We start from the raw sequence: 25,345 nt of genomic DNA, 5'->3' as shown, positions 1-25,345 counted from the left end.
CATAAAGGCGAATAAAATTGATATTTTTAAAGAAAACAATTCCAATATTCTTTGAAATATACAGTAATCAATGCACCAAACCCTCTCGTTGCAAACTAACGACTATCGATACCAACGCTGTCTCGATAGCAGATTTTTACATCCCTAATTCTTGTGTGTTTGTATTCGTGACAGCCACAAAGTTTTTTGCGGAACATTTTTTGTGTACAATTTAAAGCCATTTCGGGCGCTAAAGAATTGTTTACTGCCCTTCGATAGTGGATCGTAAGGACCCGGCTCCATTAAGTTCGAGTGCATTTTCGGGTCGGCGGCGTAAAAGACGCGCAAATCCAGCAGGGAATTTGACCAATTCGCTGCTTCGGGTGAAATTTCAATGAACTGAGAAAACAAAGACAGACACACACACAAACACACGCACAGGGTCACAGACACAGTGCTTGTGCAGCAGTGTAGTAAGAAGCAGAGACAACAGCGCAATAGCGAGCGATTATTTACTTACAAATAAAATACAAAACGGAAACATTACCAAAAAGCAAGAGCCCTGGCCAATCCAATCGGCCGAGTGTAACGTGCGCGACATTTGCATAAGCGTGAATATAGAAACTTCAGTGGTCGCAAAAGCGGCGCAGAAAAAACGGACAACTTTTAGCCTCCGCCAGGCATCAACATCCTTCGACTCTCCTCTCTCTCTCTCTCTCGCTCGCTGTCTCTTCGGCACGAAGACCACGCTGCATACAGACGAGGCACATATACATATGTACACACGCACAGCGGTATATATGCCATTTATTTAGGGACGACTCGGCGCGGAAAAGTACTAACTAACCTCGTTCCCGCTCCCACATCCGCTACGGTTCCAGCTCCCGTTTCTCCGTTGCATCCTTTCAGCTTCCAGCGAGTGAGTGCTAGAGAGCGAGACACCCACAGCTAACCAAAGGCTGCCCAGTGGGAGTTAGCGGATTTTCATATTCCTGCTGATTCGCCGATCCGTGATCCGTCACAGTTACGGTTACGGCGCCAGGACAACGACTCCTACGTCCTCGTCCCGCCGGCCGCTTTGGAATGTTAAATGCGGTGAGAACGATCCGATCAGTGTATGTTGTTGTTGCTGGACAGAGTGGAAAGCGAGCGTTAACAGTGGAAGAGCAAGAAGCGACAGTATCGTCTAACGTTAATTTAGGTAAGTTGCGCGCAGCCCTCCTTTCGGATCCGTCGTTCTTTTTTTGTACTTGCTAAATCGCCCGAGGTTAAATGGTTGGTTAAACACTTGTCCCCAAAGTTTACGCTAGCCAGTGAATTTTGTTGTAAGCGCGGGCGCCAGTGTTGCAAAGCGCCTGTTGGGTCAGCTGATAAAGTTACATGCGTTCAGGTAAAACATCGATGGAATCGTCAGCTAGCCTGTTAAATTGGCCCGATGGTGATCATTACCCTGCTCCCGTATTTCAGGAAGATTAGCTCCTTTAAAATTAAGTGCACTGGCATCCAGCGCGGGTAGTTTTTTGCACTCCAGACGAGTTCAGCACGTTGAAGTTCCGATAAGATAAAGCCGGTCTTTACCATAGGAAATACATTTACATATTATGGTAATAGCAAGCAGCATCAAACCTTAACGGGCTTTTGCAGTGGAGTAAACAAAATTCGACTAACTCGGTGGTGAATTGGCCAGTAGTGGAGATAAGGTATAAAGCTTTGTATTTTCCAACGCTAACTGTTTTTACTGTACACCTTTTGCACTGCACTGACCACTACCTGCATAATTGATCGAGGGACAAGTTGAGCCGTATATCCTTTTGCACTCGCCCCGCTCTCCTCCCACTCCCTTGCATCCTGGTGGCAGTCATTCTGGTTTTCTCACCCACACCATCGCCATTGTCTTGGTCTCCATCTTATCCACACGGTCTGTGCATGAGTGTGCCCACGACAAAGAGGAACGGCAATAATTGCCGCAGCCTTTCTGCCCATGCTTCTCGTTCTCCGCCTCCTTGCTCTGCCTCTCAATTTGCTCTCCTTTTCTCCTTCTACTTTGTTTGCTGTCCGAATTCGTTTCGCCAATCGACAGCTGATGCGTCGGCCATTTAACGGATTCACTTGGCGCGGGCGATTTTGTTTATAGCTTTACTATAGATGGTGGCCCTTTTTTTGGCATCCCCCTTTGCCGTTAAGATAACATTTCCTATATATGGCTCCAAGCTGCTAACCCACAAGGTTGTTGGTTTGTTTGCTCAATACGCATATGCTCGCATTTAGTGTGCGACAATTATCTGCGGGGAGCCGATTTGTTATCACTATAGTCCCCCTCCACTGAGTCACTCAGTTTTTTTTGTAAACCCTTGTTTATGGGCGAAGAATTTCCCTGATTCAGACATTTGACAGCAGTTCTCTGATTACTGCGCAGATGGCTCCGACGAATTATGTTGCGAATCATCCCGCATATTCCCAATTGCTTGTATTTACCGTAATGTTATGTAACGTGTAATAATCTCCAAAATAAAGGTATATTTGTTTGTTGTTGCCAATAGGAAATCCCAAAACTATTACAAATTACGGTTTAAGTGATACTTCGATGTCGACGCTGATACGATATGGGTTTTTCTTTATGGGTAGATAAGCAAGCAAGGCCGCAGCCTAATAACCGACAACCCCTTCCATTGCAGATTATGGCGAATTTAAATTTTCAACAACCCCCGAGAAGTATAGCGAACGCGGCGTTAGCTGGCCGGACAACAGGCGGATTCGGTGGTAGCTCCCTGGCTGGCCATGTGACGCCCACGTCGGGCATGTTTCAAACCGGTAAGCAATTGTCGCCCAAAGTTTTTGACGCAGCACCAACTCACATTTGTTGCCCTAGACTTCGCCAACTCCTATCCAGGAACGGCGAACTACGGACAGGCGCCGCAGCAGCAGCAACAACAGCAGCAGCAGCCCCAACTGTCGCCGAACCGGAATGCCCAGCTGTCGGTCGGCGGACCCGCCATCTCGAGCGGCAACCGGAACGCCAACCTCTTCGGCCAGCGGCAGTTTGTGGAGCGGCGAGCCATGCAAGGATTGGGCAGTGGTCCCATGGTAAGCAGCGCGGCATTACAAGAAAGTCTCACTCCTCCAACTCGGTCTTGTCCAAGATACTCAAAGTAAAACATTTAACAATATCTATAAGCATTGACTGTTGGTATCACGTATCACTGATCGATCAGATTTATATAAAAAAAACATTTTTGATACAACGGATAATACATTACTTTAAGAAGTTACAAATGCATTCATCTATTAAGATTGAGTTGGAGATGTCAGGCCTAATTCTAAAACAATTTGTTGAGACTTGGCTAATCTTAATCTCTTTCCGCAGTCGAACATGGGCAACTTCATGCAGACGGGTCGCGGCGGCTACGGAACGGGCGGAGGCGGTGGCGGTCCTTTGAATAACTTCCACGTGTTCGGCGGCGGCGGTGGGAGCGACACCTCCACGCCTGCCCTGCTCGATCCCACGGAGTTTCCCTCGCTGACGAATGCGCGCGGCCAGAACGACCAGACACTGCCCCAATCGAATCCGCTCCAGCCGCCGGGCAGCAAACCCTATGGTAATTTCTTTACCTCTTGTGAGTTCAAATCAAAATCCACTTCTTTTTATTTATTTCTGTTTTTAAAACTACGATTAAGAATCAGCTGTATGCGTGGTGTCTTGTGATCAGCTCATTAAGCCCACATAGTTATGCTACGCTGTATTTGTGACTAAACTCGGGTGGTGGTTTGGGTATGGCAAACGCTGCAATAAGAAAACTAGTTTCAGTCAAGGACATTAACTTTGGCTACGTTGGTCCAACCGCATACGGACAATACTAATGGAATCAGAAGAGCTTTTGCAAGTCAGAGTTTGAAATGAAGTTGTGTTACAAACAATCGAAACGTTGATGGAATCATTTTCTTTAACATTTTCTTTAAAAAAATGATTAAAAAGAAACTGTTCACATAATGCAAGCGACTTAACCATTTATAAGTTCGTATATAGGTGAAGGATAACTTTTGATTCACAGTAAAATGTCTTAAAACCATGAGCAAATGCTATTTGGACCATATCATTGATTTCAATTGGTTGAGGAAAAAGAAAATAACTAAAATCGTGTGTATTGTATGAGCTTAAACTGCTTTAGTACGTCATTTCTTCGCTTCACTTATTCGCCCTGGGCGACCTTCTTGCTCCTCTTCTGCTTTCAGTTGGCATGGTGAAGCAACCGACGTCAGAGCAATCGGAGTTCACGATGTCTAACGAGGACTTCCCTGCGTTACCGGGCACCCAAAACTCGGACGGCACAACGAACGCGGTGGGGAGCGTCGGCGGAACAGGAGGCTCCGGAGGTGCGTCCACAGAGAACCACTTGGATGGCACGGAAAAGCCGATGAATTCGATAGTGGTCAGCGGATCAGCGAGCGGCAGCAGCGGTTCCAACGTCGGCGTTGTAGGCGGCAATGGTCTCGGTGCCGTTGGCAGTGGTATAGGGGGCTTGGCAGTAGGCGGCGGCGGAGGAGCTGGTAGCTCGGGAGGCGGAGGAGTCGGCGGCAATGCAGCCAGCGGCGTTGTCGGCGGGTCCCATGTGGGACTGGTGGGCAGTAACAGCGGCATTGGCGGCGTCAACAGCGTACCCAACAGCAATGCCATGATGGGCGTGGGCGGCGGCCTGGGCAGTGGAAGCGGCTCATCTGGGAGCGGAGCGGGCGGCGAGCATCTGAACGATAATTCCAGCAACGATAAACTTGTAAAGAGCGGCGTGCAAACTTCGCCAGATGGTGAGTGCCGGAACACTTCTCACAACATGTAGTTAGTCCATAAAGCTGAAGAGAGCTATTTGATACCTTTTGATAATTTGGAGCTTTGAAAACTCTAGCATACGGATGATTGATGCGATTTAATCAATTGTCTTGTTGGTTTCTATTATTATTTGTTTCATATTATAATTCAATGATTTCCCTGCAAAGCCCATCACAAAATCCCAACAGCTTTACTTTACTATTCACCATTTTATTCACAAATAATTGTACCATGAAATCTTTTATTTACTTAAAAATGTAACAAATTTACCTTTCGTTCGTTTTGCATAATTAGGGAAGGTCACAAACATACCAGCGACCATGGTGAACAACCAGTTCGGCATGGTTGGCCTGCTGACGTTCATTCGGGCTGCAGAAACGGATCCCAATCTGGTGACGCTCTCCTTGGGCACGGATCTCACGGGTTTAGGCCTGAACCTGAACTCGCAGGAGAGCTTGCATACAACCTTCGCTGGCCCCTTCGTCGCACAGCCCTGCAGGTCAGTTTACTTAAAAGCTGCAGCATTGCTAGTTTACATAATAAACTGACATAATTAAATCGTTTATTGAGTACTATTGAGTAGGAGGTGTAACAGGAAGGTTGGCCAAAGTAGTAACATTGGATTTGCATTTACTTTTTGCAGAGCACAAGACGTTGAGTTCAACGTGCCACCCGAATATCTGATTAACTTTGCGATAAGAGACAAACTAACAGCGCCGGTACTGAAAAAGCTGCAAGAAGACCTGCTCTTTTTCCTTTTCTACACGAACATCGGCGATATGATGCAATTAATGGCAGCTGCTGAATTGTGAGTACTTCCTCCTGCGCAGCCCCATATATGTACTAATACTCTGCTCCCATCGCAGGCATAGTCGCGAGTGGCGGTATCACGTGGAGGAGAAAATATGGATAACTCGAATTCCTGGCATTGATCAATATGAAAAAAATGGTACAAAAGAGCGCGGCACCTTCTACTACTTTGATGCGCAAAGTTGGAAACGTTTGTCCAAGGTTTTCCAAATAGATGCCGAGAAATTAGATAAATGTCCCAATATAAGTGCGTTTATGAATGGACAGTCTGTATAAAATTAATAAAAATGAAAAAAATTGAAAAAGAACATATGCTGTTGTTTTTGCATTGCAACAAGGACACTCAACACTAACTGAATAATAAGTTTTATTATAAAAATTAAAAACAATCCATTTGAGTTTTTCTTTTAATACGGTGTTAGGATGGATATACATATGCATATGTATATGGATGTATGTGCAATTTCTGTACTACTGATGCTAAAATTAAAAGGGATTTATTTCTTCTAAGTTTTCTCTATGTGGCTTACCTTCTAGTTTATATTCATATTTATATATAATATAATATCTTTATAATGAATCATTTCATTTTGAAGCTGTTCGATATTATGAAATAAGCGGACTGTCATTAAATTAAAAAAGATTCTAGAGATGCATAATTTGTGCATACAAGCCACTACCACGCCTTTGAAAAACGTTTTGATATTTTTTTTTATTTTGTTGTGCTTTTGTCTAGCGATATGCCAAAACATTTTGGTCACACCCACTCTGACGCCCACAGTTTGTATTACCATGTCTGAAGTACATACCTGTTATCTCGACTATAGCGCTATCTTGTTTTTCATAGATACATATGTATATTCCATCAGTAAATCTACTGCATTCTGCAATGCACAGCAGCTCCACCTATCGACGATACGACGAAACAATAGTTGGCATGATAAACATACATACATACAAACAAATATCATCTTGAAGCTTGTGTATACCAGGCAGACTATAGCTCTTTTGTCGGGACCACCATCTTTTCGACATATTGGTAATTTTTTAGGAAGATAATTATTTCTAAATTTAACAATTACAGTGTATGTACAAGTATAGAATAAAAACCTAATTCCCTTTCCCTACATTATATGTAGTGTGAACGCCTTGTTTTCGCTACAGAATCGCTTACTGCACTTAACAGCCCGTGTTGCTATGTTAATGTCAAAGGTGTCAACAGAAGCAAGAGGAAGAAAATTAGAGTTGCCTACGAAAACAGCGCCTGCGCCTCGGAATTTATTTGAATTTGCTGCTTGTGGCGTCCCTTTAGCCGAATATGAACACGCCAGGTATAAGCCTCTTCCAGGGGGCGGATGCCCTTAATCTAAATTCCACACTGGACCGTCAGGAGGAGGAAGAGGCGCTGCAGGATCAGAAACGACGCGAGGAAGAGGTAAGCGATCTGGGAAATCTTGGTAAACAATGTCACCGATTCCAATTCTACGCAAGCTTGGACGGATTATGGTGAACGCCTTCGACGATCTGCTAGATGAAGAGAACACAATCGACTCGACGACGAATTACCAGTCGGAACTGGAACAACAGCCAGTTCTACCCAACTACCCATCCCACCCACACCATAAACCGCTGCAGGACGATGCTCAGCGAGCCAACGAGATCGAGATGCACCGCCTCCAGATACTGCTGGAGTCTAAGAATAACGAGCTGCAGAACGTCAACCAGGTGGCCAACGCTGCGCACAAAAAACTGGATGACTTACAGAAGCACCTATCCATCATGCAGGCTGAGCTAGACCGCGCCATTCGCGAGAAGCAGAACACTCACGAGCTGCTGGTGGAGACCAAAGAGACGTGCTCCAATAAGGACAACGACCTCGACAAGCTGCGGTCGGAAAAGAAGCAGTTGGAAGAAGATAACACGCGATTAGTTGGTCAATTGGAAGCCGCCAAGACTTTGCTTACGGACGTCCAGAGCAAATATGACATGGTGCAGGCCAGTAAGCAGAAGTGGGAGGAGCGGAACGCCGACCTGCGTTTAAAGCAAATGGAGGAATCGCACCGAGCCCAGTCCGACCTGCTGCAGCAGCAACTCTGTCAGATGAAGGATCAGCTTGATCGCAAGCAAAATGAGTTGGATCAGATAAACTCGCGCTACAATGCTCTGCAGTCTGGTCACGAAACAATGCTCGTGGATAAGGCCGCCAAGATTAACGAGCTTAGTCAAGCTTTGGATGAGGCCCAAATGCGCTGCAACCAGCTAAGTGCAAGACCCGATTTGCAGGCTGAAAATCGTCGGCAGCAGCAGTGCATCGTTGACTTGAAAGCCCGCATTGCCCATTTGGAGCAAACAGTCGCTTCGCTCCATGAGCGCCTAAACGAAACCACCACGGAACTTGACCTGATAGATTCGGTTATTCAACAGCATCAGGCGGACGAATCGCCTAGTGGTCGGCTAAGTCAAATGGGTGGATCGCGCCTTGTTGGTAGCACACCACTGAATCCGTTAGACAGAGTCGGTCACATCAAGCAGGAGTTGTATCGCGCTCTGGGCAACCTGAAGAACAAGCGGGAAGAAGTGCGACGCCTAGAGAAGCTGCTGGAGGAACGCAACCAGGAACTGCGTGTGCTGCGCGACCAGGAGAACCAATCCCTGGTTCAGCTGGAAACCCTAAACGAAGGCAAAATGCGGTTGGAGAACAAAGTGAAGGCCATGCAGCAGGAGTTGGAAGAGCAAAAGCACAGATCACAGCAGGAGTCAGATGTGCACTCACAGCTGAATTCCATTGTGGCCGAGAGGGATGCACTGAAGGAAAAACGGCAGCAGATCGAAGAACAACTGAGGAAAGTGGAGAAAGATCTGGAGCAGCTAAAGCAGCAGAACGAGAGCCTTCAAAGAAATTACGATCAGCTTTCACAGGAAAATCGGCAGTTGCGAACCCGAGAAACTGCCGACAACCTGCGCTTGGAGCTCGAACGCCACAAGATTCTGTTAAGGGATTCCCAGAGCGAGGTCGAGCGACTTAAGAAACTGTACTCTGACATCGCCACAGACAAAGAGTCATTAGGCTATGAATTGAGAAAGCTGAAGGAATCGGACACGCTTAAGGAGTTGCAGGATCAACGCCAAAACTTGGCCACAGTTCAGCGAAACTTGCAGCTGGCGGAGATGAAATCGGAGGAGCTCAAAAAGCTTCTGGAAACGGAGAAACTCAGCCACGAACGTGATCTGCAGGCCTTGCGCCAAAAGAGCGAGCGGGAAAAACGCGAAGAAGCCGTTGCGGTGGCCAAGGAAAGTTCCGGAAACTGCAGCAAGTGCATTGAAAGCATAGCAGAAATTACCAAGGTAAGCGACAACCTTTCAGACGTGCCAGTAAACTTAAAAATCCTTAATATCACCCTTGTTTTTAGTCGGAAATTCAGTTGTTGAAGCTCCAAAACGTGAACTCAATGCAGGCCAAGGAACTGAAGGAATTGGAACACGCGCTGGAGCAGTCTAAAAATTTACAAGCCGAGATGCAGGAAAAGATCGAGCTTTCAAACAGGCAGGACGAGCTCATTAACGATCTTAAGGAGAGGGCCAAGCAATTCGAGGCGTACATTAGGCAGCAAGAGGAGCATAAGCAGCAGAATAAGTGTACGCCCAGTCCAAAATCAAACTCAGTATCCCCGTCTGATCCATCGCCTAAAGAGCTTACCCAGAATCGAATAAGGTTGATCGAACAACGTGTTCGCGATGAGATGGCCAAACTTTTTGCAGCAGAACTCAAGAGGTTTACTAACCGGCTGCAACAATCCGAAGAGCGGAGCCAGTGTCTCCAAAGGGAATACCAAGCAGTGTGTGCAGAGCTACAACAGCGGCAAACGGAGGTGGATCTGCTAAAGCAAACTATCCTTGCAGAACGCGAGAATATCGATGAGATTCTGGCCGGCCGGGAAGAAAAGCAAAAGGAAATGCTGCAGAAGTGCCGCCAGGAGCTGCAAGCGAAGAACCAGCGAATTGCCGAACTGCTCCGAGAAGTGGAGGAGCAGCACGCCAGCATCGACTCAGAAAGGCAATCTATGAAGGCTGTGATGGCTCAGTGGGAGAAACAGCGACAGTCAGTCGACCAGGTGGAACACCACTGGCGCCAGCAGCTGGAAAGCCTGCGTTCGACCCACGAAGAGGCGATGCGATCCGCACAGCAGCGATATCAAAGTGCCAAGCGCACCGCCCACAATTACAAGTTGTATGCCGAGGACAAGGAGGCACACATGAAACGCGAGTATGAGCGCATTAAGCACGAGTACGAGCTATCACTCGCCAAGATCGAGGCCACCATGAACCAGCACCTGGAGCGACGGAGTCGCGAGAAGCACCGCGACAAAGAGAACGTGCCCAGCAATAGCAGCAGCGACCCAATCTCCAGCTCGAATAGGAAGCCCAAAGGCAATGGTCCCAGCTAAGACTTAGGAAAATAGATATATGTATATGTAGGTCTCTTTAGTGGATTATCGTTATTGCATGCACTGCCAAATTGTCTAAACAAATAAAAGTCGCTGTACATTCCTAACAAAATTGTGCTTATTAACTACATAAAAATATTATTATTTTTCATTTGATTGTTGTTTCTAGTAGGCTCATGGTTTTATCATTTTTAGTTTGAAAAAGCTGCCTCCAGCACTTGCTGAAAATGTCGAAGAATTTGTCGATCTCCTCTTGGGTTATTCCGATTCCTGCCGCTACAGTCAGGTACGGAACTTGCAGGTTGCTTCGGTGGGAGCCGAAATCTAAGCGAAATATTATAAATTAATGTCGGAAAACAATGACGATAGTTAATATTACTTGCCTATAAATTCATGCCCGTCTATAGTTTTGTTTTGGCCAGGAACTATCACTCTTGCTCCGGAAACTCCACGCATGTGAAGCATGGAGCCGAGCTGGGTGATGCTCTTCATCTGATCCCCAGCCATTGTAGCCAATGTTATGGCCAAGGATATGGAGTTACACCTGCTGTCTAGAACAATCTCTCCGCGAAGCTCTGCGAATTTCCTAAGGTTCTCTCTAAGGTAAATGAAGTTCTCGCCCCGCTGATCCATAAGCAATTGAAAGCCATTGCGCCCAAGTGAGAGTAGCGTCATCAAAACGTCTAGAGACTGGGAACCACTAGCTCTCCCCGCATACGTACTAGCCACATCGTGGAGCACACTCTCATTAAAACTGGCCACAATGGCACTACCCACTGGCACCAGCAAATTCTTGTCGCTGCTCTGGACAAAGAAATCAATGCGTCCGACTCGATTGGCGCTCTCCAACTGATGAACGATTTCCTTTGCCTGCAACCCATAGGCATTATTGACCAGATGGGGAATCTGCCATTGTTTGGACAGCTTGGATACTTCGGCAATGTCATCACTGTTTCGTGGAGCAAAACAACTGGTGGTAGTGTACAGGCAGAGGATGCTATCCACTCCCAATGACTTGATCTTTTCTCGGAATAAATCTACGTTTGTATTCAGGGACCCTCCTTGAATCAGGCATGGGATGACTACCGGCTCCAAGCCCGCTGCTGTGATGGCCTTGAAGCAGGACTTCTGATCGATGCGGGACCAGAGCACATACTTCGCCCCGGGTCGCCGCTTGCGAAGACTCTGCAGGCACAAAGTCAATGTCATGCCGGTACACATCGGCACCAAAAAGCAGCCGGCACAACTGGGCAGTCCGATTCCCCGAATAAGGTCCAGAATCAGGGCATTTGTGAGACGAGCGAGCAGCGTAGAGCCAGCTGCCTTGGGTTGTGCCTCTAATAAGTCTCCAGATCGGCCGATACCATGACCGAAGTTGTAGTGCCGGCGAGCTACGAGTTCTGAATGACAAATTCATTACGGTGGATTTTGCCTAGGGAGCAGTACAGCAACTTACTGCTGGCTATTCGCGCCTCCCGCTCTCCCAGGCCGACCTTATGTGGGTAGTTATTGCTGTCCAAGGAAGCCAGCATGTGCACCAGCTCCTCGATACGTTCATCGGACCAACCATTTTCCGGAAGCTTTCGCTAGAAAAGAAGAATTATCCATGGAGTTATCAATTCATTTGGGCTTAATTTTGGTTTGTTTACCTTTTCGAGCAGCTCCTTAAAACTGCGCTGCTTGCTGCGTTGCGCAGCCAGTCCCAGTTGCAAATAGTTGTCCGGCACGAGTTTCTCGGGTATATTGACATTATTAAAGTTCATTTGGCTTTGGGTCATGTAAATATTAACAGCAAAAGTAAACAATGTCTATCGCCGCTATCAGGTGCGCCAAAAAAACACAGTTCAATTTCCTTACTGAGCAATTTACACGGCGATGCCATGTTGTTTAAAATAGGGATATGGACACATTTCGATTTTGTATAAAGTCTCAGAGGAAATTTATAGAATATATATAGGCCTATTTTCGTAAATAAACTTCTCGCAACGCTACTAAAATGGAAATAACTTAACTTGTTCAATTTTTTAAGGAAAAATATGAATTTTGTTACTGCAAAAATTACTTTTGTAGAACCGTTGAGTTTCCGTTGAAAGTACGGCAGCGCTGCAGCACTTTCAGGTCCGGATAGTGGGGCCAGCCAACAGCTTCACCAAAATGTTGCCACCATCTGGCCACCTTAGTGAGCGCTCTACCATTGCGTACGGAGCAGACCACGGTCATACCGCAAGTCATCGAGAAGAAGCAGCCCAACAGCTACGCACAAAAGTTACTTCTATTCGCAGCAAAACAGATTTTTTTGTTTTAATCGTAAGTATAGGAGTGAAAAATAGCGCTAAAGTAGACCTAAGTACACAGAAGGGCAAATAGGGCGAGTAAAATCGCGGTTCTGGTCATTTCTCTGGCCATGGCGAATCCTTTGTCTGCACTTTCGTTTGAAAAGGGGTTATGTACGAACTGCGTGCGTACCTAAGGCCAGATTAGTCATCGGGCAGCCATATATTCATGCAAAAAATCATTCGGTGGCCGCGGGCCTTTGTTCGACTGTACCTTGTTCATTATTTAATAAGCGCGACAGCAATATGCACACTTTGAACCCCCATCCCACATTTTTCTCACCGTTTCCCCCGAATTTTCATTTTCCCCTGTGCCCTCATCCCTCGTTCGCCATGTCAATGTATCGCTTCAAAATGGCGCCGAACCACATGTCTTCGTTATCGGCTCGTCCGCTTCGTTCGTGCGCTCGTGTGTCGCCTCATTCGCTCTTCGAATTTCGTTTAACAAAGTGGTGCGCGCAGAGTGGCGCTGGATTCGAGGCAAACAACACCTACCACATATACCTAGTAACCGATTGTGATAGCTGTTAAAAATAGAATTCCGGACGTAGTCTGAGCAAAATTGTTAACGTTTATATTGAAGGCACAAAAGTAAATTCCGTTACAAAAAATTATATTTTCTATTTGCTCTCCCCTTTCCATTGTTGTTGAGTGTGTGTGCGTGCGTGTCAATTTTACAGTGCAAAAGCTCGCTCGTAAGAAAAGAGAGGTAAGAAAAGAAGAGATCTCACATCTGTCTCTTGGTTTTTCGTCGACTCGAGTGAGAATTATTAGTCAGCCAGCGCTTCGTGAGGTTAAATTAAATTACATATTCTCGCACGCTCGTTAGTTGTGAAAAAGCAACAGGCGCACACACACACACTACACTCACACTCGCCCGAATTCGAGGACACGCGGAAGCGGCAAACACAGGGCCAGACTTAATATCCTTGGGTGAAAGTGTAAGTTGCCGTTTCTTATTTACCAATGTGTACTTGAAAGCCTAGATAATTTAATTTTTGCGTTTGCGTTTTCGCTGCTTTGGCAATTTCCCCAGCCAACCAGCGCACAATCATCGGCCGCGTTTGTATGTGTATAACATGCACAATGACCTCGTTTCCCCAGCGCGCTACCTTACACAGTAACCACGTCAAAATTTCACTTTAGTCTGCGTTTCTTTGTCGATTTCTTGGTCGGGCGGTTCTTCTTCTCGCCCCGCCTCTCAATTCTTCAATTCTTTTTATTTCTTTTGTCGACATTATCAAACTGTAAAATGCAGAGTGCGTATATGTGTGTGTGTGAGAGAGAATTAAAAAGAGATGTGAAGTGTGCCCGTTCTCCGCTCTTGAATGTGTGTTTTTAAGCACATGTACGCTGGCATTTTTAGGTTAAGGCTTCCTTAGGCTGAGTTTTCACTAGAGTTTCTACTTAAACGCCGGTCATAGGTGAAAATGTGTAGTTTGATTATGAGCACAACAAGTATTCATATTTAAGGAACGGTTTTCCACCGCTTGGAGACCACCTTAATCAGTTTACACTAAAATTAAGAGAAATCTAAAAATGAATCTAGTGGCCATGATAATGTAGTCTAGTTAGAAATAAAAACTTACAGGGGCAAACCAAAACCGCCTCCATCTCTGATCCACTTTTAACTTTGCAGCAATTTATTGTATGAGTCAAAAAACTGAAAGACCAGTGCTATCGGGTCAACGCATCAAGACCAGAAAAAGAGATGAAAGAGAAAAATATGACCCAACGGGATTCCGTGATGCGGTCATTGCTGGTCTCGAAAAAACTGAAGGCGACCTGGAACAAATCTCTAAATATCTAGACAGCGCGGGCAACAAGCTCGACTATCGTCGCTACGGTGAAGTTCTCTTTGACATATTGATTGCAGGAGGTCTACTAGGTAAGTTTCCCATTGCAAGTGATGTGTGTAGTCTCTTCACTGACCACTTTCCATCCTCGTTTCAATTGCAGTGCCTGGTGGTTCCATATCTCAGGATGGCGAAAAGCCGCGCACAAGCTACTGCATCTTCGATGCGCCCGAGAGCATGGAGAGCATGCGCAACCATGAGCAGGTTTGTAATCATTCAGCAGCTCAGATTTAAATTATGATTATGACGAAACGAAAATTAGTTAGATTGCATCACAAGTTGAGATCTTGTTGTTTTCCAAGCTAAAACGTTTATTTAGTATTCAAAAGTATGTAATTCGTGAAGTGGCTGCATATCATTAGAGCTGATTATAAAGTTTTAAAATGTAATCGGTGTCAAGAATATGCAATAACAATCGACACATTTACTTGTCTTTGGTTTGTTCTAAACACTAACGTTCTGAAGATTTCTTATGTGTCAACAACTATTCTCTATTCAACACTATATATATATATATTTATATATATGCATGTAAGCACTGCGAAGGTCACGCTATTGAATCAAAGTGCATATTATTAGAACCGGTTATGCATCTCAACAACTCAATCGGTGTCAAAATATGCAAAATAAAAAGCCACATTTTACTTGTCTTTATTTTGTGAAATTACTACGCCAGCAATCTAAAGATTTCTAATGTTGCAACAACAAATACAAAAGCTCCTGCTTTGCAAACACAGTAAAATTTCACCATCCGCTAACAGGGGCAACCACACTTTCTACCTTTTTCAGGTATTTGTCAAGCTCATCAGACGGTACAAGTACCTTGAGAAAATGTTCGAAGAGGAGATGGGAAAGGTTCTATTATTCGTAAAGGGCTTTACTCCTAGTGAACGCATCAAGCTTGCGCGTATGACAGCGCTCTGGTTAGGTAAGTCTTAACATTAGTGAAAGCCTCCTGTGATTTGCTTACGTCTGCCCATTCGGTCTTTCAATTAGTTGTTTCGATGAACGTTTGTTCAACTTGCAGCTGATGGGCTAAAGTAATCCTTTTCTTGGTATACTGACTCTTGGATGAACTAGCCACGTCCAAGGGGCACGAGCCCAAGGACACGATTGCTAGCTGGCCGTCTAAACTTGTTTTGCGAGAACCGTTGACTAAGCCAATATTCTACCCTATTTTTGATCCACAGTCAACGGCTCTGTACCTCCAAATGTTTTACTGGTACTAAACAACGAGCACCTGATCAAGGATGGCATTGCTCTGGAGTTTCTACTAGAGCTGTTCCAGACGTTCAAGCAAGAGAAGGGCATTGCATATCTGATTCAGGCGCTTAAGAAGGGTGGACTGGAAAGCAAGTAAGTTTTTAGTTGTGATTTGTTTTTAGCCCCGGAATGTTCTCAGGAAGATGACTCAATGATCCAGTTGTGCATCTTTAATTGATATTCCTAGAGTAAGAAAGTTCGACGGAGTTTTACCCAATTCGCAAATGAACTTTCGCTTCATTTGGGTGCTGATTTAATTTCGTACACCTCAATATGTCATTTAAGGTTGATTATCGAATGCGTTAACTTAAAATATTAATAATGGTTCCACTTTTTCACTTTATTCCAGACTTATGGACTTTTTCCCACCGAACAAACGTACCGAGGAATATTTTAAACAAGTTTTTCTTGACAAAGAACTCAACGAGATCGTTAAGCTGCATAAGGCTCAGGCTAGCCAGGAGGCGAAGCGTGAGTTGCAGCAGGCGCTCATCGATGATATCAACGATGAGAAGCCATATCATGAGATAACCTCTGACATTAAGGACTTCTCGCAACGCACCAACATTCCCGATCATGAAATAATTGTTATTGTAAGTCGATGCGTAAATAATCCGACTGGATGATTTCCCTACTAAATCTCATGTATGATCTTCACCAGATTTGGTCCACCATCATGTCATTGGGCGAATGGAATAAGAAGGAGGAGCTGGTTACCGATCAGGCTGTTCGTCACCTGAAGAACTACTGCCCACTGTTGCAGGCTTTCGCCTCGACCGACCGTTCGGAGTTGGCCCTAATCTTGAAGGTGCAGGAATTCTGCTACGAGAACATGAACTTCATGAAGGCCTTCCAGAAAATCATTTTGTTGTTCTACAAGACCGAGGTTCTGTCCGAGGAGATCATCTTGCGCTGGTACAAGGAGGGTCACTCAAACAAGGGCAAAATGCATTTCCTTGAACAAATGCGAAAGTTTGTCGAATGGCTTCAATCAGCCGAAGAAGGTTAGTATTGTTCGAAAAATGTTATCAGCGTGCAATTTTTGAGAATGGTCTTGACTTAAATAGCTTGATTCTGGTACGTAATTGCAAGAGAAATTTGGGTTTTTTGCTTGCCTCGTTGCTTTCGATTCACTGAACAACGTAGGCCAATGAAAACCTGGACAATACAAGTATTCAAATTATGTTTCCTTTGAAACTTTACACAGTGCACTTTTTGAGAATGGTCTTGTCCTGGATGACATTTTCATTGTACAAAATTGCAAGAGCATTTGAGTTTTTGCTTGCCTTGTTGCCTCACAAAACCCGAGCATCAAAGGCCAATGAAAACTTGGACACAAATAGCTGACTCCACCGAGCATGCTTCTTACCAAGCTTTTAAAGTGTTCCCATTATTAGGAACCAGTTTTAAAGGGTTCATGTACAGTATGCCAGAGCGAAATAATGATTGGGTGCCCATATAACCCAATGCCGTGGTTAATTTGGCCAATAATCGTTTGGACAGCTGCATTTGTCCTAGTCCGCATGCACACTTCCCTCATAAAAGCTCCGAACGTTTGCTTCGTTCGATTGAGCCAAGCGGAGTTGTGCCAGAGCATTTGAATGGTTGGGTGTCCAGATAACTTTCCATAGTTAAATTTGGCCAATAATCATTTGGACAGCATAACTAGAGCTGCACACCTTTTTAGTTTGTACCACTTGAAGACCCCATACTGACATTTTGTATCCTATTGCCTTTCAGAATCCGAATCTGAGGACGAACAAAAGAATGGCGAGTAAGAACTTGGTTGATGGCTAAATGAGGATGAACACAAACGGAGCCGCCCTTTAGCATCCCCACCCAAAAATTCGAAACCAGCACCTGCAACAGCCAGTCGAACTATATATAAAACTCACCCCTATGAATAACGTCATTTTGAAAACTCCACCTATATAAAACTCAAAAATTCCAACAATAAAGGAGAGAGTAAACAAAAACATGCTAGAAACTAAACGTTTGCAGTCCAGTCTGATATCATCCACGAATCGAATCTTCACTTAGTTCCCGTTTGCAATATACCGGCAAACCCAGATTAAATATGTTAATAAAAGTTTCAAGTGGAAACGGCAGCATGCTCCAAATTAATAAAGAACATCTGACCTCCAATATCGTCGATTACTGCGACTGGAGATCCGCGGAGTTGTTGCAACAATAGGAAACCAAAAGCGAAACCGTAGAGATGCTTTGTGTGAATACGGGGATGTGTTCCGTTTGTATGTTCGCATTATTCTTCAATCAATTGTCCCCACATATATGCGTTTAACAAGTAGTACTCACTCTCGAAGGATTTGCCACGGCGACGAAAGGAAATTAATAAGTTGTATTTGAAAGATCAATATCAGCAAAGTTTCGTCTAACAAAATCTATGGATTTACGAAATATAAGATGCATAGACTTACACATGTATATGTATAAAACCATTAAACGAAACAACCCAAAGTATTTAACTGAAACGCTGGGAAAGCATTGTATTTAAATTTGATTGGCATATTGGGGCATATTCTTGTTCAACAATTTTAGTTGGCATGTTGTAGGGTCTAACTTCTCATCAGTTTATTAAGTTCTTAAAAGCTTGAGGTCCGATTCTATATTTAGTCCTTAATGTAACTATGTAAACGTTTGTTAAAAAATCAATTCCGAATGCTGGATTCCCAGTGCTGCAACTTCGATTATTTTTTACGTTTATGGTTACAGATATGGCCAAATATAGTCGTCATTCTTTTTTTGTATTTTTCTAGTTTGTACTCTATGTAGACGTACGCACCTGAAATTTACATACATTGAATAGGACATCTGCCGAAAAGTATGCAGCACTATTTGGGTTCGGAAGACAGAATGTTTGTGAGTAAAACAAGGGAGAGTACGCTTTTGAGATATGCGTTATTCGTCTGGTTTCAGATTGTCAGAAAGTCAGATTGTGGGCGTGGCAATTGCCACTGGCAATCTTCTAAAGCAAACTTGTGCTGCATCCACGTTACATAAATCTGCATGCTTAGTCTAGACTTTCTGGCTTTTTTATACTCTAGCTTTTCATGCGGACAAACAGACAGACGGGCATACGGACATGAGCAGATTGACTCTGCTGATCAAAAGTGTATATATATACTTAAAAAAGTCTGAAACTCTTTCTTCTACATGTTTTCAACGAATCAAGTATAATTTCTTACTCTACGAGTAACGATTATAAAAAAGACTTATTTGAAGTCCTAGATTGAATTTCAGTCCAGTTTACCCCATGTCTTGTTTTTAGGATCATTAGAACATTGCAAAAGGAAGTTGTTATATAGTTAAGTTTAGTTTTTGGAAATACTGTTTTTATTCAACATAAATTTTGTTTAAAAGTAATTTTTCTTGCATTTTGTATTTCATGTAATGTATATAGTACTCGATGTTATATAATAACGCATATGCTATTTGTATTTGTTTGCTAAACTTGTAGTTATTCATTATATTTGAACAATTTCGATTTACTTGGTAACTTGGTTAGAAAATGAGCTTGAAGAATACACAATGAACATTGGCGAACATGCGAATACAAGGTTCAAATTTGCTGTAGTTCCTGCTCCTGTATGCTAGTCGTGTGTATGAACATGGTGTGTTGATTTTTAGAGCCTGATATGATGGCGCAGCGGCAGGTGGAAACGGTGGCAGTTCGGCAGTCCCCTAAATTGCAAAACTAATTTCCATTTTTCTATATTTTCTCTAAGTAGTTATATAAGGGTGTGGAAGCTGCACTTAATGGTCAGATCAACAAACTTAGCTACTTGGGCCGCTGGGCAATACTTCATCGTCGTGGGTGCATGTGTAATGGGGTTTAAGTGTCGCGTGCTAAGCAGTGTGTATTCTATACTCTCGGTATCTCAACAACAACAGACATTGATGATTTTCGGGGCTTTCGTTGAGCCAGTGACAGTTGCACACGCGTCCGTTGCCCTCGAAGCAGCGAAATCGGGGGTTTAGGTCCATTTCGGTGCTTCGCTGGGCAACAATGCTGTGTGGTCGCATGCGCAACCTGCCAGCGGCTCTGTAAAAGGGGCTATCCACTGCCGGTGTTTCTCCTGAACGCTGCACTTGATAATTACAAACATAAACGACATAGACATATAAAAAGTTAACAAAGACTACAGAAAATAATGTACAATCAACGAGGGCAAAACTGAAATAAAAATTCTTGGACAGGAATGTATGCAAAATTTTAAAGTGTATGTATACAATATAAGCACATGACTGGACCTACTGCTCAGAAATATGTGCATATGTAAAAAAAACGAACAAACTTTAACAAACTCGTATTATGCTTTCGTATGCTCCTAGGATCGTGTCCTCTAAACTATATAGTAAGTATTGGCATACAGACATATATATCGGAGAATATATATGCGTGTTTAGTGTGGTTACTATTAAAACTGTTGCGTACACAAGGACCGAAATGCTCTTGAGTGTTTCAGTTTCACTATACAAAGACAACGGCAAAAGTATTTTGAAATCGAATATAATCCTAGCTGTTGCCTCCTGACTGCCAAAGGATGAGTTTACTTGGGTTCAATATTTAGTGGGTGGAGCTTCTGTTGTAATAACTTGAACTGTTCCTGCTGGATAGGTGTTGATGCTGGTTCTCTTTCTGGTTAGTTATGTTTTGTTTTGCACTTATAGAATTTAGTCGGTGAATTTGCGATTGACGTTGCGGCCGAAAAGTGCGTTACGAATCTCGGGCACCAGCTGCTGCGAAATGAGGTCTAATCTGGACTCCAGCGTATTGGGCACCTGAAGTGGTTTGTTAGATCAGTTGGGATTGCTCTCTCTCCACCGAACGGACAGTACTCACCTTGATGCGTCCGTTGAGGGCCAGCAGCTCAACACCACCGCAGGTATCAGCAGAGAGGAAGTCTTTCTCGTCGATGAACAGCTCGACGTTCTGTTTGATCTGGGCCTTGTATTGCTCCACGGCGGCAGGCAGGACGTTACGTACCAGGGGGACGTCCACCTCGCGGCAGCGCAGGATCACCTTGGGCTCCATGATCTGGAACAGGCCCTGGACGATGAGCTTGGTCAGCACAGTCTCGTACTCGGACTGATTCTTGGTGACCTCGCCGAGACGCTTGCGGGCATCATCCAGCACGCTGCTCACATGGTCCTCGCGCACTTTCAGCACCTACCGGGGATTACGAATGATACAAAATTAGGTGCTTTCCGGTGAAGGTTAGGGCCACCCACTGGACGACACGCACCTTCAGACGAGCCTGGTTGAGCATGTTGGAGGACTGAATCTTCTTCTGCAGCTCCACTTGCTTCTCCTTCTTCTCGTAGTACTCCATGATCTTGAGACGCTGCTGCTGGACCAGGCGTCCCTTCTCGATGTTGAACTCCTCCTCGGCCTTGGCGTCGATCTCCTCGGCTTTCTCATTGGCCTCCTGCTCAATGAACGCCATCATGTGTTTGATCTGAAACAGTTGTCCTGTTTAGTAGTTGCCTGTGTGTCACATGATAACTGGACATGATAAATGGACAAGGGAGACGTCCAAGACCCTAGCCTCTATTTATTTTCGTTAAAGTTTTGATAACGTAAGGGGTCCGCTGGTCGTGTGACAGAGAGTGCGAGTGTGGGGTGCAGGGCTAGTCGTCTCGCTCCAACACATTGCCCCAATGCGGGGGCCGTGTCACATGACCAGCACGAATTTTTACACACTTTTTACGCAAACTATCTGGACAAATAAATTGATGTATTTTCATTAGCGAACAAATATGCCCAAACTCCGGCAACTCCCAAATGACCGGGCCGAATAAGGATGTCAGTCTAATTGGACTACTGGCGGTGAAAAGTTCACATGACCTGGGAGATCCCATGACTTCGCCATCTTTATTGCAAAGGCTAACTTTGGAGAAGCCTCCCGTTTTGCTTGTTTCCCTACGACCTTGATCGCCTGCCCGTTCCCAATCCAAATTTTCAATTACCTGCTTTTGTACATCAGCATCGCTCAGTGCCATTTTGACTGATTTTTTTCACTGCACAAACCGAAAGGAAATTCAAGTGTTTCGAAGAAGCCCACGTACAACAACCGTGCCTGGAAATAATTGCAAATTGAATTAAGCTAATAAATTCACAGCCGAGCTGAGTTGGAAACGGCGGCCCAACACGAGGAAAATGGAAAACGATAAGTTACTTTTGCCTTCTGCCCAACGTCTGAAAATTTTCACTGCAAATCGATCATATGATTTCACGAAAGTGTGACCCTGCGATTGCATGGGTAAAAATGTGTATTTGTTGGAGCTGTCAGACCACCGATAGACGATGTAATTGTTATCGCATTTGTAACAGATGGGGGTTTCACCTTAATCGAATAGGCAGAAAACGCAAGCGATATATTTTGTTATATAAAAATAATAATGAAAAATCCTTTTGGATCTTAAATATAAATAATATTTTATTTTAATAATCGTTCTTTAATCGATCATCTGCATTCCTGATAGTCATATTAATTGCCAGTGTGATTCGAGTATTACAACCTGACAATAATATGATGTGACAATATTTGCCATCCCTGCTTTGTTGTGAGTGTATTTTAATGTACACACGCTGACGAAAAATTGTGTTTTCTTCGGGATTTCGCTGAGTAAAAGCCCTCCATTTGATATTACTGCGCTTTAAATCTTCGCATTCGTGAGCCATGGAGACGCTCCTGGAGCAGCAGCGGCGCCTACACGAGGAGCGCGAGCGCCTGGTCAAACTGATGGTGGACGAGCATGCGACCAAAAAGCCGGGCGAAAAGGAGCGCATCCATTCGGAGCACCGGCTGAAGTACCTCATGGAACTGCACCACAACTCTACATCCCAGCTACGCGATCTCTACGAGGACAAGGACAATGAGCGAAAGGCGGAGATTGCCGCCCTTTCGGGACCCAACGAGTTTAATGAGTTCTACGCCCGCCTGAAGCAAATCAAGCAGTTCTACAAGTCGCATCCGGCGGAGGTCAGCGTGCCGCTGTCTGTCGAGTTCGACGAGATGATTCGGGTGTACAACAATCCGGACGACATGAGTGCCCTGGTGGAGTTCACTGACGAGGAGGGCGGCGGTCGCTATCTGGACCTCAACGAGTGCTACGAGCTGTACCTCAACTTGCGTTCGGTGGAGAAACTGGACTATATCACTTACCTTATGTCCTTTGACCACGTCTTCGATATTCCGAGAGAGCGCAAGAACCGCGAGTACCGCATGTACATAGAGACCCTCAACGACTACCTGCACCATTTCATCCTGCGAATTCAGCCCCTGCTCGACCTGGAGGGGGAGCTGCTAAAGGTGGAACTTGACTTCCAGCGCCAGTGGCTGATGGGCACATTTCCGGGTTTTTCGATTAAGGAAACTGAGTCGGCGCTGGCCAACACCGGCGCACACCTTGATCTATCCGCCTTCTCCAGCTGGGAGGAGCTGGCCTCGCTAGGACTGGATCGTCTGAAGTCGGCTTTGGTGGCTCTGGGTCTTAAGTGCGGCGGCACCCTGGAGGAGCGAGCACAGCGTTTATTCTCTACCAAAGGTAAAAGCACTTTGGATCCCGCACTGATGGCCAAGAAGCCCAGCGCAAAGACAGCTAGTGCGCAGTCACGGGAGCACGAACGCCACAAGGAGATTGCCCAGCTAGAGGCGCTGCTCTACAAATACGCGGAGCTGTTGTCTGAGCAGAGAGCGGCTACCAAGGAGAATGTGCAGAGAAAACAGGCTCGGACCGGTGGCGAGCGAGACGATAGCGATGTGGAGGCCAGCGAGTCGGACAACGAAGATGATCCCGACGCGGACGACGTTCCGTACAATCCCAAGAACTTGCCGCTCGGATGGGACGGTAAACCGATCCCCTACTGGTTGTATAAACTGCATGGTCTGAATATCAGCTATAATTGCGAGATATGCGGAAACTTCACCTACAAGGGTCCTAAGGCTTTTCAACGGCACTTCGCCGAGTGGCGTCATGCGCACGGCATGCGTTGCCTCGGCATTCCGAACACTGCCCATTTCGCCAATGTCACCCAGATCGAGGACGCAATCACGTTGTGGGAGAAACTCAAGTCGCAAAAGCAGAGCGAGCGCTGGATAGCCGATCAGGAGGAAGAGTTCGAGGACTCGCTGGGAAACGTTGTCAACCGAAAGACGTTCGAGGATCTAAAACGCCAGGGTCTACTTTAGAAGACACACCTATAGTCGCTCGAGTACCGGTCAATTCTATGTGACGCTTTCTCTAAAGCCTCAACAGTCTTTATAATTCAAAATGGAATGACACTAAAATTGGTTTTATTTAAAGAATCTAATGTTAAGCCATAAAACCATTGGGCGTGCTTTTTATTCATTAAAGAAAGACCATGGATCAGAGAACGATTCATGATTAGAATCAATTGTAGTTTAAAATAAACTCAACGTCGATTAAATGGATAACAGTTTTAGGAATATAACATTAACTAACGATGAGGGCATCCATTTTCAATCCCAAATCCTCCACCCTAGCCAAAGGAAGGAGTGAAACGGTTCGCCTTGGCGCCTGGGATTCCGTTTTTTGGGCCTGAAGCCAGGGAAATTCCTGGTACTGAGAGTCTTGGCTGAAGCGGATGAATGCCTCCTGGGTAGTGTGCAGATGCACCTTAAAATGACAAATTCCGGCGGGCAGTTTAGGCGCCTGGTTCAAGCGCTGAGAGATTTTGTAGATGACAGAGCGCATGCTCTGCTCGAACTCCATTAAATGATCATCTGTCGGTAGGCTATTCCCCTGGGTTTCTAGTTGCATTTTATAGCTCTCCAACTTCTCATTCTCCTTCTGATACACTATTAGCTCCAGGCACTGCAGCTCTCGGCGGCGGAGAAGTTCTTGTGCGGATTTTAGGATGCCGGCCAGGTAGTTATTAAGCGGTGGAAATATGGACACATAGATGGGCGAGTTGTACATCCGCTTCATTTTAAAAATGTGCGAGGGGTATATACCGCGCACGTATAGAATGTGATTCACTAGCACCTCCATCGCCTCCACGATGATGTCGGCCTTAATATCCGCCTGCATTTCGCAAGCAAGCGCAACTAAGCTCACAGATGATTGTTTATTTCTTAGATTTAAACTTCGTTCATTAGTGGTGGTACACAAAAAAAAACAATGAATCGATATGGCGGGACATCATAGATTACTAGATTACATAGATTATCTTTTTTTAAATTGATTTTCTATTTCTGGTAAGACATATTCGTAATTTAAACCGTTCGTGTATAACTTTTAAGAAAATTATAAATTATTAAACTAATTGCATCTGTTAGGTCATTCCTATCGACATTTCAACAATCGATATTGTTTATCTGTTTACTTATTAAAAACTTATAATAAGGTGATCATTGATTATCAACGCTATTTGTTAAAGAACCTAATTCTGTTTCATTTCAGTTTTTTATGTACGATATAATGGCAAGATAAAGAAATTGATTTATGTTTCATTTAAATCTTTTAGTTTTTCATTATTTTAGTACATTCTTTTTTATTTGGATCTTCTATCCACTTGTGCTAATCTAGAGTCTATTTAATATATTGTAAGGTAACCTTTGCAATAATAATTAATTTTCCTTTTGTCCATCAGCATTTTGTAGTAAGATTCAGTTTAAACAGAATTAAAAAAGTGTCATTTGGAGTACACAAACCATTACATATTCTTATTGAAACCGAATAATCTGTACTCTTTCGATTTAGACAACATAAGGCGCCTATCGCCGTCTGAATGGAATCGGCTGTGGCACAAAAATATCGAAAGCGTTCGCTGACGTTAACCCACCTCTA

General features: G+C 44.5%; 7 protein-coding genes across 10 annotated transcripts; 4 read left to right on the top strand and 3 right to left on the bottom strand.

Moving 5' to 3' along the window:
• The first annotated feature begins 150 nt into the window (after positions 1-150).
• On the top strand, positions 151-5,919 carry LOC117145760 (regulator of gene activity). Of its 2 annotated transcripts, none has more exons than XM_033311525.1 (8): positions 151-1,180; positions 2,655-2,790; positions 2,849-3,063; positions 3,344-3,575; positions 4,210-4,779; positions 5,096-5,300; positions 5,445-5,609; positions 5,668-5,919. In XM_033311525.1, exons 2-8 carry the CDS (start codon positions 2,658-2,660, stop codon positions 5,885-5,887), a joined length of 1,740 nt encoding a protein of 579 aa, XP_033167416.1. In that variant the 5' UTR covers positions 151-1,180; positions 2,655-2,657; the 3' UTR covers positions 5,888-5,919. The 2 variants fall into 2 exon arrangements, with proteins under 2 accessions (XP_033167416.1, XP_033167415.1); XM_033311524.1 differs by having other exon boundaries at positions 3,344-3,593.
• A 914-nt stretch (positions 5,920-6,833) lies between these two features.
• LOC117144156 (interaptin) lies at positions 6,834-10,168 on the top strand. The gene is made up of 3 exons (XM_033309189.1): positions 6,834-7,046; positions 7,103-8,956; positions 9,022-10,168. The coding sequence occupies exons 1-3, from the start codon at positions 6,930-6,932 to the stop codon at positions 10,054-10,056; spliced, it is 3,006 nt and encodes a 1,001-aa protein (XP_033165080.1). The 5' UTR covers positions 6,834-6,929; the 3' UTR covers positions 10,057-10,168.
• LOC117144159 (O-phosphoseryl-tRNA(Sec) selenium transferase) lies at positions 10,157-11,956 on the bottom strand. The gene is made up of 4 exons (XM_033309191.1): positions 11,706-11,956; positions 11,513-11,642; positions 10,440-11,456; positions 10,157-10,380 (listed from the first exon to the last, which is right to left on the bottom strand). The coding sequence occupies exons 1-4, from the start codon at positions 11,832-11,834 to the stop codon at positions 10,205-10,207; spliced, it is 1,452 nt and encodes a 483-aa protein (XP_033165082.1). The 5' UTR covers positions 11,835-11,956; the 3' UTR covers positions 10,157-10,204.
• Positions 11,957-12,257: 301 nt separating this feature from the next.
• LOC117144160 (protein krasavietz) lies at positions 12,258-17,852 on the top strand. 3 transcript variants are annotated; one of them, XM_033309192.1, is made up of 8 exons: positions 12,258-12,363; positions 14,029-14,277; positions 14,349-14,449; positions 15,035-15,173; positions 15,436-15,601; positions 15,858-16,101; positions 16,170-16,512; positions 17,249-17,852. In XM_033309192.1, the coding sequence occupies exons 2-8, from the start codon at positions 14,040-14,042 to the stop codon at positions 17,284-17,286; spliced, it is 1,269 nt and encodes a 422-aa protein (XP_033165083.1). In that variant the 5' UTR covers positions 12,258-12,363; positions 14,029-14,039; the 3' UTR covers positions 17,287-17,852. The 3 variants fall into 3 exon arrangements, with proteins under 3 accessions (XP_033165083.1, XP_033165085.1, XP_033165086.1); XM_033309194.1 differs by lacking the exon at positions 12,258-12,363 and adding an exon at positions 12,827-13,098; XM_033309195.1 differs by lacking the exon at positions 12,258-12,363 and adding an exon at positions 13,172-13,330.
• A 1,108-nt stretch (positions 17,853-18,960) lies between these two features.
• On the bottom strand, positions 18,961-21,815 carry LOC117144161 (V-type proton ATPase subunit E). Its single transcript, XM_033309196.1, has 5 exons — positions 21,709-21,815; positions 21,500-21,609; positions 20,776-20,988; positions 20,373-20,699; positions 18,961-20,311 (listed from the first exon to the last, which is right to left on the bottom strand). The coding sequence occupies exons 2-5, from the start codon at positions 21,530-21,532 to the stop codon at positions 20,204-20,206; spliced, it is 681 nt and encodes a 226-aa protein (XP_033165087.1). The 5' UTR covers positions 21,533-21,609; positions 21,709-21,815; the 3' UTR covers positions 18,961-20,203.
• Positions 21,816-22,086: 271 nt separating this feature from the next.
• Positions 22,087-23,926, top strand: LOC117144158 (splicing factor 3A subunit 3). Its single transcript, XM_033309190.1, has one exon. The coding sequence runs from the start codon at positions 22,213-22,215 to the stop codon at positions 23,722-23,724; it is 1,512 nt and encodes a 503-aa protein (XP_033165081.1). The 5' UTR covers positions 22,087-22,212; the 3' UTR covers positions 23,725-23,926.
• Positions 23,927-23,959: 33 nt separating this feature from the next.
• LOC117144162 (mitotic spindle assembly checkpoint protein MAD2B) lies at positions 23,960-24,656 on the bottom strand. The gene has a single exon (XM_033309197.1). The coding sequence runs from the start codon at positions 24,584-24,586 to the stop codon at positions 23,990-23,992; it is 597 nt and encodes a 198-aa protein (XP_033165088.1). The 5' UTR covers positions 24,587-24,656; the 3' UTR covers positions 23,960-23,989.
• Positions 24,657-25,345: the final 689 nt, after the last annotated feature.

Source organism: Drosophila mauritiana, chromosome 3R (assembly GCF_004382145.1).
Source record: "Drosophila mauritiana strain mau12 chromosome 3R, ASM438214v1, whole genome shotgun sequence".
Classification (NCBI taxonomy): Eukaryota; Metazoa; Arthropoda; class Insecta; order Diptera; family Drosophilidae; genus Drosophila; species Drosophila mauritiana.
The sequence above is the reverse complement of the archived record's forward strand: the minus strand, read 5'-3'. Positions and strand labels throughout refer to the sequence as shown.